The sequence below is a fragment of the Nomascus leucogenys genome, chromosome 5, assembly GCF_006542625.1.
Source record: "Nomascus leucogenys isolate Asia chromosome 5, Asia_NLE_v1, whole genome shotgun sequence".
Lineage (NCBI taxonomy): Eukaryota > Metazoa > Chordata > Mammalia > Primates > Hylobatidae > Nomascus > Nomascus leucogenys.
In genome coordinates, this window is record NC_044385.1 from 29,700,624 (window position 1) to 29,714,708 (window position 14,085).

Consider the following 14,085-nt stretch of genomic DNA (forward strand, 5'->3'; position numbering starts at 1 on the left):
ACCCTATGAGGTAGATATTCTTATTATCCCCATTTTACATAGGAGGAAATAGAAGGGTTAAATAGCTTTCTCAGGTCAAATGGTGGATAATTTATACAGCAGTGTTTTTTTTTTAGTCTTATTTCTATGCCATTTAAAAGTAAACTTGACTGCTTTCTGAAATCTATTATCTTGCCTTTAATCAAAACTGTTGATTCTTCTAAAATAGTCACTTAAACAGTATGTAGATCGACTTATGTGCAAAGAAAATTGACAACATTTTGCAATCATGACTAACCTGATCATTGTTGAATCATTTGGCATTTGATTTCTGAAGTTTATAAAACATAGGGACTTGTATGTTTTTCTAAAGAAAAGCATTGTAAAAATGAGAAGAGGAAAAGACAGTTTATATTTGAAGTTAATTTTTGTAGGGTAGTGTTTTTCTCCATAGACATTTAAAGTCAGTAGACCTCTTAAATACAGCAAGTAATAGACCCAATTTAACAAAATTATAAACTGCCTTTGGTTTATAATTAACAAAATTATAAACTGCCTTTGATTTATAAGATCTTAATGTCAAAACTATCCTGAATATAAGCTAATGCTCCCCAACTTTCCAGTTATTTCAATTGAAGTGAATTAGGAGAATCCTGAAATCCTCTTCCTCCCAATTGTTGAACATTAATGTTCATGTACTTATCACAAGCCTCCTGATACCTCACCTAGCTATCACAGTATGTTTTATAGTCTAGTAAATATTTGCTAACAAGTCTGTAAAAGTTTTATGGATATAACATTTATCTACCAAAAACTATCAGGGAGGAGGAGGGTCTGAAAGCATTCTTTTCATAAAGTTACACTTAGTGAAATGCAAAATTATGTAGAAAGGGAAACATTTTAGAATAAAAATACATGCATATACTGTAAAAACTAACTTCAGTTAACAAGCTTAGTTTTGCAGATATTTTTATTCTAAAGCCCAAGAAATGGAACAAATATGTTTTGTAGTGTTCTGTAACTAAGCATTTATATATTAAAGAAATTGGAACCACAGTAAAAATGCTAGTTAACATGAAAACAGATTACTAATTTTAAAAAGCCCTGACATGCCTTGTTAAATTTTATTCAATAACTATTTATTAAATACCTGATATGGCAAGGCATGTAACTGCTAAGGAAAATGTACTTAAAGAAATAAATCAGTTGTGGGCCTTACTGCCTTCAAGGAATATGCAGTCTGGCTAGAATATTAGTTTGTGTACATATATAGCTGTAGTTTAAGGTAGAAAATACTGTTTTCTCCCATGAGTAAGAGATTATTTCTGGCAATAGGTATCAGAAGACTCTGCATAAAGGAAATGGCATTTCAACTGTGTCATAGGTTTCCAATTGAATTCCACCAATAAGCAATAGTTTAACCTAAATGCAAGTAAGTCTGCATTTACATGGTAACACTCTCTGACATATTTCAAAATAGAAATAACTTCTTATATATTTCAAAAGTTTCTGATATTCTGGCCTAATATTAAGACATTTAGTCTTATCTTCTCAATATGGAGATAAAAGTAGCAAGCACATTTTTTCTTTGCTCTTTAGTAGTCCTACTCAGAAAATGTACATTATAGCATATAGAACTATTACATTATCATTACCATATTACTTTGCACGACAAGCAAAGTCATGGGACATGTTGCAGAAAATCAAAGCTGAACTCAGCCTTCAGCCTGTATTTGCCAAATCAATTATGCAAGTAAATTGTAGACTCTCTTGAATGAGTGAGGCCTCTCAACTTCAAGAGTTACCTTGGAAATGGATCCACATTTGACTCCATCTCTGCCTGAGAGCAACTTCCAGAATTGTGTCTATAGAGAATTATGGAGTGGACTTTTTCCATTGAATTCAATTTGTCAGTATGATTAATAAACTGCATAAATTAAATAAGAAGTTTCTTAAGGGGAATTTTCGATAATTGTGAATAGACAGATTTATAGAATTTACTAAAACTTGATGTGTGCAGAGAGGTGTCATCTCCTCCCACTGCTCCATATGTGCCAACTCCAGTTATACTGAACTGCCTACAGAGCGACACAGCTATGTCATGTCACGTGCACATCTGAATGCCTTTGCGCCTCTGCAAATGTGTTCTCTCACTGAGGGGCCTAGAATGCCCTTATATGCTGGTTGAGGATTCTCTTTGAAAATTGGGTTGGAATCATTTTTCCCACATGATCAATAGACTTGAACCCCTAGAAAATGAACATCATATCTTTTTTATTTCTCAATTAAAAATGTATTTCCTGTCTGATGGCATAGGGCATGGCATGCATTACATTTTCAGCAGAAGTTTATTAAGTAGGTTATAATAAATTAAGCTGGATGATGTAGTAAGTTACGGGGGAAAAGTAGTTCCTTGGAGTTAAGAAAGCTTTGGTACAAATACAGTAACTTAACTTTCTGTTCATGGGATCTTTGACAAGTAACAGTTTCTCTGGACTTCAGATTCCTCAGATATGTAATGGGTTTTCATGAGGATTACATTATGTAAAAATTACTGGCATAATATCTTTTATATAGTTAAAACGGTGAGCCTGGATGTTTGTAGTAGTTCAGATAATAAATTCCAAAACTTAAGAAACCAACATGTATTAAACGGAAAAATAAAATTAAATATATATATATATTCTCTACTTTGCCCTTTAAATTCTATTATTTCCTGTGCTGATGAAAGAAAAGAACTTAGCACATGTCTGTCCTAACATGCTACCTCAGAACGGAACTTGGAGCTTGGCTTAGAGTCTGAGATATCAAACAGAAGAATACAGTAAAAGGTCAATTCAACAAACACATCCAGATATCATATAGTGCACTAGATGAAGTAGATCCAAAAATGAGTAGATGCGTGGACTTCCCTCAAAAAAGTTAGGAATATTAGGAATATCTCATAATTTTATTACAAATATTATAAATGGCAACTACAGCATCCTAGGAAACATTTAATAATAGTGTCATTATCAAAGAGAGAGTGTGGGATTACATCTGAATCTGTAGTCTATTTTGATAGGTTTTTATGTGAGATCCAAGGTATCATTTTTAAGCAAATTACAATGAGCATAATTGTTGAAACTCTATACTAAATATCAATGATAAACAGATTCCAGAAATGTATAATTATACCTAAGAATGAGGTAAACAGTTTACGAAGTGCCTACTATTTCCTAGGTACTGTGGTGTGAAGAATAAAAGAATACTCCAAGATGCCTCAAATATCAGATTCTACTTGGAGAGACAATATCCAATTTCAATTCAGGCGAAATGAATTTTCCTCAATTTCCCCAAAGAGGTGGTCTGCTACTATAGCCCTGTGTATTTATTACATTGCATAGTAATTTGTTGTTCATGTTCATTTCCTACATTAGGCTATGAACTCCTGGAAGGTGGGAGCTATGTTACCCTTCTGTTTAGTTTAGCATCTAGTAGAATAACTGATATTTTGTCAAAATTTGTCAGTTGTTAAGGGAATGTTTTTGAGTAAATTTAAATAACGGTTCAAGAAAGAAGTGTTACTATTTAAAAAAATTCATGATTGATTACCACCTGAAATGTTGAGACAACGGTAGTTATGGTAGTTTCATTCATTTTAGTTCAATAAGCTTTTCTTGTGCTTTTAATATATGAAAAACAAATCTAGGTTCTGGGAATTAGACATGGTTCTTGGCCTCAAGTTGTTTTCCATATATATTTAGCTGACAGTCTCCTCTAATCTTAGAACAACTTGAGGCAAATACTATATACTGTATGGTAAGGTATGGACATCAGTATGCACAGATTGATGTGGAAATACGGAGAAAAACACTTGGAAGAGTAGCAAGGTTAGGAAAGTTCAAAGAGGAGAAAGAACATTTAGACTTGAGAGCACTAAGAACTGAAGGAAAAAAGCAGGCTCTCTAACATGGGCAGAATTAGGAAACATAGAAAGAACATTGTTTAGGGCAGAATTAGGAAACATAGAAAGAAAATTTCTTAAAGTAGGTAGAATACGTTGCTCTAATGTTAGCACATATATATGGTCTCGATGACTAGCAGTTGTTTAGAAAAAAAATCTAAAGGACCTGGAAAAATACGGGGCATGATGTAAGCTAAGATATAACAGCAGGTCTCTCGAATCGATTTTTAGAAACCCCATTGAACATCCCCCCAGATGTGAGAATGTCTTCATTTACATATAGTAAAGAAGTTGTAATAATTACCTGAATTTCATAAAACAGCCGCTACCATTTTGAGTTATCATTTGTGTGGAATAATGAAGCAGTACAAAAGAAATATTTAACTGAGCTGTTCAGGAATATGGTGTCATGTATTTCTTAACATATACAAGGAATGATATCGTTAGGCTAGCGGTCCCTCTAGGCTTTAGATAAAGCATGAAACATACCATATGAAGGAAGCAAGACATCTTTGAAGAGAAAGTACCAAATGGCGGCCAAGAGAGAATCTGCGCAATAGGCTGGTGTCAGAATATCAGTGGGTTTTCGTCTCAAGGACTCTTGTGGGTTTTAATTGAGTTTTTGAAATGAAAATGAGTGCTTCATTCTTGTATGTTATGACACATTTAAAGCAAGCAGAAATGGACAATGAAGAAAAAGTTAACCTTTCTATTAACTACCAAAAAAAATGCCTACATGATTTTTTTTTCACCCTAATTCTTCCTTTATTGTAGCATAATGGCAATTTTCAGATGTAATGAGTTTACTCTGCTATGTGTTTATTTGGTATGTGTTTAGTGACACCCTACAATAAGCATTCTTCCGCATGCATTGTATGGCAAAGTGCCTTCCATCTGTTCCCTTTAACTGTGACTCTAGGTAAATTACTTAACTTTTTTGTGCCTGGGCTGCTTATCTGTAGGGTGGGGATGATAATAATAGTAAGAGTAATAGTTAACGGTTATTGAATGTATAGGCATGTGCTAAAATGATTCACATAAATGATTTCTAAATAAAATCTTTTGAGGTAAGCACTAGTCTAATCATAATTCTTGAAGTTAAGGAAATTGAGACAGAGAGAATGTAAGTAACATGCCAAAGGCTGATAAAAAGTCTTCTCGAACATCGATAAGCAGACTTTTTCAAAGCTCTAGTGAGAAAGTAGACATGGTGATACAAGAAGGAACATGTCTTGACTCCCTGGCTCATCCCAAATGCAAATCAAACCAATGCAACCTGTAGCTTGAATTTACACCACAGCTGCCCCAGTGTGAAAAGCTTGACTTTGCCTTTGAGAAATTCATCCAGCAGCCAAAACCACTTACATTTATCAATACCATTGTTTTTCTCTTTTCTAATTAATCTGGTTATAATTTGTATCTTTCATTGCATGCTTAATGTAAGAAAAAATAGTAATAATGAGAAGGGTAAAGAAGAAAATTCCCACAAAATGCCATCACACACAAATCATTATCATCAGTATTTTGTTGCACAGTCTTCCATGCCTTTCAACCCAGGCCTATGCATATTCATTTATTTGGATATTTTATTTTAGTGCACACACCTATTCTGTGTTTTTTGATATTGTGATTTTAAAAGGTGACCTATATATATGGCATATTTTAAATATTCCAATGACATTTTAAGACAAGTATTTTCTATTTTAGATTGTGAATAGTTTGGTTTAAAACTACTGAGTCTATTTTTTGGGTAACCTTCTCCATTAATCATGCAGAATCAGATAAAATTCATGCATCCTCTTGCTAGAAAAGTATGCATACATGTATTTTGCACATAATTTCAGTAAGTTTCTGGCTCTTCTGAAGGCTCCCACCTTGTCCCCTGCATCTCACCTCCTTGCACACTACATTTCAGCCCTGCTGACACTGCTTTGAGGAGTCAGGAGAGTCCTGCACTAGCAGGGTGGCAGCAGGAGTGAAATGAGGCCCTTGAGCTCCTTCAGAAGCCTTCTGACACCGTGGTGCTAAAACAGGAGTGTTCCCTGTCCCCAGTCGCAGGAGGTGTGACAGGGGTGTGGCTTGTCTGTTGGTCCACCATGTGCCCTCAAACCCCTTACAGTAGGGGAAACACGCAGATGGGCAGGTACAGGAGCCAGGGGTGAGCACTTTGGGGCTCTGGCCCCACAGTAGCATCTAGGGGTGGATACTTGTGACTCCCAAAGCCCAAGTGGGCATGGTGGGTCTTACAGTAAACTCCTTTAGCTTTGCCATCCACAGACAGCTTAACATGTTAACCAGCTCAGTGCCCTCTTGGTACCCAGGTCCTTGTCCGGCACCCAGGAAGAATCAGGTCACACAGGGACTTGAGGATGGTAAATGCAGGGGTTTTATTGAGTGGTGGAGGTGGCTCTCAGTGAGATGGATGGGGAGCTGGAAAGGGGAGGGAGTGGGAAGATGTTCTTCCCCTGGAATTTGGCCATCCAGTGGCCGATCTCCTCTCTGACTATCCCCAGCCAAAATCTTCTTGACGTTCAGATGCTCCTTCTCTTTTCTCTGCCACACCATTCTGCCGTGCTTCTGCTCTTTTGTCTGTCTTCTCCTTGTCTGCTGCTGGAGCCTGGGGCCTGGGGTTTATATGGGTACAGGATAGGGAGGTGTGGCAGGCCAGAGGTAACTTTTGGGCACAAAAACAGGAATGCCTGTTCTCATTTAGGACCATAGGTTTCCAGGCTTGAGGGTGGGACCTTTGCCGGGGTACTGCCCTCTTCTACCCAGTATTTCCCTGTCTCCTGTCCATATCAGTGGCTCACTCACACTAGGCACATAGGAAACACAATAAACAGTAGCTCCAGAAGAGGCCGCCAATTACTTGTAGCAGGATAAAGCAGACTGGGAAGAAGGAAGTTTGGACTCGAATCCTCTGACTAGAGTGGAAGAGGCACTAACAGGACAGATCCATCTGAAGCAGTGAGAGGAACTACACAGTGGCAGGCAGATCATTCTATCTAAGCGGTGGAGCCTCAGACTACATGTGGTGGAAGGTTAATCAACATAGAGTCAAGAGTTGCCAACAGGTAGGCAGTGAACAGGGATAGGAGCCAGGGGCAACTGATGCTTGGAGAAGGGTCGGCAGGCAGCATCAGAAAGAGCTTCCATCACCAGATTCCATTTCATGGCCAGGAATTGAGCATCTAGGAGGTCAAGGCAATTACCGAGTTCTGAAAGAACTGAGTTACTACAAGGTTTGTGGTAAGGTAGGGTAAGTCTAGAATAAAGCTTGGACTCAATTACTGAAACCCAAGTACTAACTTCAGTGCACTGAGCTAAAACTTAAACCACCTCTTGCTAAGGTCAGGTTTGTTCCAAAGAGAAGGTAAATGGGATTGAGGCAGAATGTGAAGTCAAATGACCAAAGCCATCAAGAGAGAAGACCAGAGCCAAGAACTGGTCAGGCTGTGATCCACGATACCAAATGCAGAGGGTTGCTATGAATGTCCAAAGAGATCACGCACAAAAAGCTGCTTTGAAGGAAACCACCACCATTAGAAACAAGGATTTGGCTGGGTGCAGTGGCCTGTAACCCCAGCACTTTGGGAGGCAGAGGTGGGCGGATAGCCTGAGGTCGGGAATTGGAGACCAGCCTGGCCAATACGGTGAAACCCCCGTCTCTAGTAAAAATACAAAAATTAGCAGGGCGTGGTGGTGTGCGCCTGTAGTCCCAGCTCCCTGGGGAGGGGGGTGGGGGTGCCGGGAGGGTGAGCGTGACGCTGAAGTGTGAGAATCACTTGAGCTCAGGAGGCAGACGTCACAGTGAGCAGCGCCACTGCACTCCAAACTGGGGGACAGTGAGACTTTGTCTCAAAAATGGGGGGCAAAAAAAAAGAAAAGGATTTTTTTTTTTTTTTTTTTTTGAGACAGAGTCTCGCTGTCGCCCAGGCTGGAGTGCAGTGGAGCCATCTTGGCTCACTGCAAGCTCCGCCTCCTGGGTTCACGCTCTTCTCCTGCCTCAGCCTCCCCAGTAGCTGAGATTACAGGCGCCTGCCACCACGCCCGGCTAATTTTTTGTATTTTTAGTAGAAACGAGGTTTCACCGTGTTAGCCAGGATGGTCTCGATCTCCTGACCTCGCGATCCGCCCGCCTCGGCCTCCCGAGGTGCTGGGATTACAGGCATGAGCCACCGCACCCGGCCAGAAAAACAAGGATTTAATTCAATCTTCCTAGTCGTTAAAAAACATTTATACTTGAAAGTGCGTGATACTTATTGTATTGTGCATTTGGGTACTAAAGGAAAAAAAGCTGGATACTGATGTCTGTCTGTTCAGTTTAATACATTGAGACATATTGACACCAAGTAAGGCGGAGAGGGTAATTTGGACCTAGAAAAGGAAGTTCACATGGGGCTGGGTTTCCCAGCCCCCATCCTTCTCTCTGCCATTGGAATGCTCCTCCAGTGACACTACAGACCTGCTTTATTTCTGTGCAGCTGATGCCCTGTCCAGGCTGATATTTTTCTAACTGACAGTGAGTGTTCTTGCCAAATGCCAGGGCCCATAGTCACGTCTGTTTGTCTCTCTTCTGCAGCTTGTCCGAGGCTGCTTGGGAACACATTTTATCCAGGGGGCAGCTTTATCTAGGCCTAATTCTCTGAAAAGCTTCTGTTTGTAATTGCATACAATGAAGAGACAAGTTCCTATTGTCTTCTCTTTACTGTTATTGCGTTTGACACTGCCTGCTTCAGTCCTTGTCAGCCCATGTCAAAAGCCAGGTTTTCAGGCAAGGTGGTTCTCAGTAGAGTTTTTGTCTCTGTTTTTTGTTTTGAGTTTATTGGGTTGTTGTTTTGTTTTGTTTTGTTTCTACTTTTTTCCCTCCAGATAAGATGTCCAGCTTCCTGCCGCCACCCCATTGAAAAGATAGCCTGCAGCAAATGATGGGGATAAACCAAGTGAAGTCGGTTTAAAAAGCAAAATAAAACAAAAAGATTTCTTTTTGAGTTCTGCTTTTCTAATATTTAATAGGAAAATTTTCAGAAGTAATACATGGGAAACCATGTTTCAAATTGTAAGTGACAGACCTGTAACAAAAATGCACCATTTCTTTATCCTTTCCACTTCAGGATAGGTTGGTTTTGATTTGTCTCCCTTCTTTTCCTCCCCATGCAAATATCCCAGCTAAAACACATATCTAGTTGATTGGTGTTTTTCTGATACACCTTACAAAAGGATCTTAATATTGTTCTTTAATAACTTTGGGTCTGTTCCTAGGACGTTGCATTGTCATTCTCAAAACACCACAGAAGAAAGTAACAGAAAATGCCGACGATCACCTTGAGTAGTACTCCAAATGTTCTGCTTTGCAAAGACAAATGACTCATTTAGACTGAAGAAACAAGGCTGCCTTTGAGACATTCATTGATTTTAAATTAAAAAATAACTGCTATGGTTTACATTAAGAGTGACAACTAAATAACAGAGTAGACCTTACTTGGTGTCATTTGTAGCAACTCCACTGCACCTGTCTGAAAGAAGGGAGGTGTGGGGCAAGCCTAAATGGGGTAATTTTATGGATCAATAATCCAGATCTCTCAATGCTCTGTAGCAGATAGTCAATTCTTGATGGAATTACTGAAATACACAGCTAGCTGTTTTTCTTATGGTTCAGGTCTTCAGGTTTGGTGTTGCTGAGTTTATTTATTCTCCTTGAACATTTTTCTCTTTTCCTTTATGTAGCTATGTTGGGGGTGGGGGAAGGGAGTTGAATGAAAATGTTATATTTCATTTGTTCTGTGAAGATACCCAAAATGTTTGGTCCAGCAGATGGAAAAAAAAAAGGTTTAGAAGAGGGAGTTGGTTGTTCCTGAAGTTTGTTTTTCACTATCTTTGTAAATAGGCCTACATAGTAAATTTTAAGAAGTATGAAAAAATAGTTATAAAGGCAATATTGACTTGGGAGAGTTATTTTCAAGCAATTAGAATACTCCAATTATATACAACTAGTGCAAGAACAAAGTAAGTAGAAACCAATGGTATTAATAGTCACAGTGAGCATCTAATATCAGACACTCAAGTATTTCTTCTGATTATTTCTAAAAATGTGTTTCTTAAGAAACGTGCCCTGGCTAATTGTTTTAGCTTAGTTTGAGCTTTAAAAGTATCTGAAATCAATAAAACCAGCCTTAATTCTTTTTAAATTTTTATTGATATTTAATATTTGTACAACCAAGAAGTTTCATTGTGCAGTAACTTGCATCATTCTTTAGTTATTATAACTGAGATGAGGAAGTGTGTGTGTCTGAACTATGACAAACCTAGTTGGTCTCCTCCCTCTTCAGTCTCAACCCTGTCCAACTCGAGCTCTCTACCAGCACCCATGCGTCTGGTCTACTTTGTCTCCTTTTATCAAATCTTTATGACTCCACATCGCTGTTAAGTCCAAACACCTTCATGGGGCAAAGGTTGCATGTATGGCCCCAGGATCCAGCCCCAGTGCTCTTTTCCATTCGTGTTATAGTCCCTTCTGCAAACACCGCTCTGCAGAAATCCTGAACTACTCATAACTCCCTGAACAGAGCAAACTCTTTATCACTGAGGAATTCGTTCAGCAGCAAGTATAGAAAACCTGACCTGCAGTGGCTTAAACTGTAAGAATATTTATTATGTTTTAACAGAGGATCAGAAGTAGCTAGTTCATGAGTTGGTTTTCACAGCTTAATTACAGAAGACCCACACTGCAGAATTCAGATTCCCACTTTATTCCCTGTTTTCAGAATGGTACCTTCCCCTCCTCTTCAGCTATTTCTGATATCTGAGCCTGTCTGGTATATGCTCTACAGAAGGTAAACTTTACTCCAGTCTTTTGCTAAGGGGAGATTTCAATAGAGATAAGATACGTGAAAGGACACTTTTTTACAAAAAGGTAATATTATGACTCATATGGATATAAAGTGGGTATGTGTTAAAGATTTTATTTAACTCGTTAGCTAATGAGGGAACTGGGCAGATGTTATATCCAGTTGAAAGGAGAAGTTAAAGAAGCTCAAGTGTATAGAGTAAAGGAGTAATGAAATGATTGTTTAAATGGACCCAAAACTAGCTTTTCCACAGAAAGAAGGGTTGTCATTCCACAGGACATAATTTATTTGTGTTTCTGTAGTTAAGAAATGTTTCCCATTGCTTTTGGTTAGCTACAAGGTAGAGTTGTAAAATAGCTTCCATAGAATTAGCATTCAATGACCGAAAGGGTATACTCCTGAAAGCATAGTTTTTCCGTGGAAGCATAAATTTTATCCTACCAAGGAAAAAATGTATATTTGATGCAGCATATTTAGGATTGTTGTAAGGACTAAATAATATAGTCTTTACTAGTCGTTAATAAAGTTGGTTATGCCTGCCGCCACTACCACTGTACCTAATTATTTCATATACACATATTTATGTTTTCTTTCACCACTCTGACTTTAAATTCTTCCAATAATGAGAACTGAAAGTTTCATTTCCTTTGTATCTTTCATCTTCTCTTTCCCCTCTCCCCATTTTCACCACCACTGGAGTCTTATGCTAAGTCCATAATAGATACTGATAAATGTTTGCTGAATAAGTAAAGGAATAACTTTAAATTTGTACAAAAAGAATATGTCTTCTCTGCGACATCATTCTACTTTTTAAAACTGTATATATAATCTTAAAAAGTAGACACAGTCATAACTATTCATTTTTCTTGGCATCATGAGCCAAGACCATACCTCAAAATGCAATAAAAATGTTATAGTCATGCATGTTAATGAACATTTGGAGAGCCAAGCAGAGCTAAGTTAGTCATTAACAGAATGAATTTTTGAAAGGGTTTTTGAAATATTTTAATAAGTATAATTATTTTGTAACAGAAACAGTATGCGCTCAATAAAAAGGTAAAAGAAAACTAGACAAATGCTCATTTACTGGTAAGATATGTTGATAAGGTTTTGTGGTCTGTTTTTTTGACTGCATGTGGCCCTTGGATTACTCAGATCGTTAATTATGACTGTACTTTGTGCTTTATAAATAAAATCTGTATTTGAAATAACTATACTCTCCAGCACTAATTTTTCATTATATTTAACCATCTGAGTATATGTGTTTAAATATATATCTTGAATTTTGAATTTTACCTGAATTAATTTTAGTTAATTTTTCCCTTTTTTTCTTCCTAATAATCTGTTTATTTTCAAATTAGTTTCTTTAAAACCTCAGGATACTGTCAGATATCTCTCTGCCTTACTAAAAGAACATGTGCTGTCATAAACATGCCTCATTTATTTCTACTTCATGTTCCACAGGCCCTATCCCAACCCTGCATCAAGGATTATGATGCAGGAAATGAACACAGAATCTTTCTATAGCTTGAAAAGTTTGAAGACTTTAAATCCTTTCTTTTTTGTATTCGTCTTGACTTCTAACTGGCCCATTTCTTATTTTTCTATATAACTTTTCAATTTAGGAGACCAAGATTAGACAGAAGAATCTAATTGTATAATAGCTGGTTCCAAAAATAGCAGAAGATCCACTTCTCCGTTTTTATATATCATGTTTTTACAAATATAATCCAGTATCATGTTAGACTGTTAAATAGCAGTAAACCAGCATTAATGCATTCAAATTATGTTTTCTCACTCAGCTAATAAATAATTAACTGAAGAATTCTAATCATATAAATTATAAGGGAAGCATCACTATTTCCTTCTATTTAAAATGTTTTAAGAGAATTCACTGCTGCATAATATCCTAAAAGAAATTGATCATACTTTTCCTGTAATAAATGTTGTTCTGACAGTAAAGCATTAGTAACCAATTGATAACCTAGCAACAATATTGTGATCTCTTTAGATAATTAATCTTAGCTATTTTCCTGTCAGAAGCAACAGTGCTTGATTTTATGTTGAGCCAGAAAGATTGCCAGTTTTGAAAATTAAAAAGCATTCCTTTTATATTATTCATTCCAGTAACAATTTATGATGGCGCATTTAGCTGCTGAACGCTTGTCAACAAACGTAATTATGTTTCGATATAAACAAGATTGGTGATTTTACTATGCAGCTCCATCTTTGTTGAGAATGTTTTGATTTAGGTTCAGATGATACAAGCTGTGTATTTATGTGTCATTTTTTTCTTCTTTGTTAATAGTTTTTTTCTGATAATTACTCGTAGGCAAACAAGCATGCATTTAGGATCCTTATGCACGGGAGATATCAAACGGAGAAGAAAAGCCGCACCTTTGCCTGGACCTACTACCGCAGGTAAAACAAAAGCAGGGTTAGAGTGGAGCACAAACGTAGAGTTCATAAATCATGAAGAATAAAATGTAAATACTTCTTAATCACTTGCAATGAAGAAGCACATTTGCAAGAAACTGTTAAATCATTTGCATGTGGTATCAGGATGTATTGCATGCTCTGTGTGTAGATCTTCCAGGTTAACATATATGTTACATCCCTGCCCAAATGCAAGATTTCGTGTAAGGTATTAACAGGATACAAAAACTTCAAAGGCTATATCTTTGGCCTCTGTAAATTTACAGTCTTGTTGGGAAAATAAGGCATAAATAGATGAAATGAGAAATAACCCCAGAAGAGATTAATAGTAATAAATTCAAAAAGTATAGCCGCAGCCCCAAAACATAAGACCCCATGTGGTAGGAGATGGAAACCTGACTGAGCGAATGTGGCAGTCTGGTTTCTAGTCCCAGCTCTGTAGCAGTCTTAGATTCCTCATTCCTTCTTTAGACAACGTTAGTACTAGATTGAGAAAGCTCTCATTTCTACCTCAAAAATCATGACATTCTAATAATATGCCATTCTAATAATGAGTGTGGTATTGAGAAGGCTACAAGTACTGATCAGAGGGAAGTCACTGTAGATCGGAGAGGACAGGAATCCTTACTTCCTGAAAGGGCAAAGACTCGCCTTGTAGTGAATGTTATGAATAAAATAGTATGTATTGAAAATCTCATGCAAGAGCAGTGGTAAGGGAGACACAGTGATAGGAGGAAGCCAAGTGGGCATTAAAATGTAGACACTCACATATAAATAAACAGCAGTTAACCATAATGGATTTGTGATGCAGCAAGCTGTATGAGAAAATGTTTTTCAGTGTAGATACAAAGAATAATAGCCTTGACCTATTGTCTG

The 14,085-nt window shown here is 37.4% G+C and overlaps 1 protein-coding gene across 1 annotated transcript in view; it reads left to right on the forward strand.

Moving 5' to 3' along the window:
• Positions 1-14,085, forward strand: part of GPATCH2 (G-patch domain containing 2) — a 190,474-nt gene that overhangs the window by 158,122 nt on the left and 18,267 nt on the right. The window contains exon 9 of the mRNA XM_003265095.4: positions 13,106-13,194. Within this exon, the coding sequence (XP_003265143.1) occupies positions 13,106-13,194 (89 nt within the window). The remainder of the gene's footprint in view (positions 1-13,105; positions 13,195-14,085) is intronic.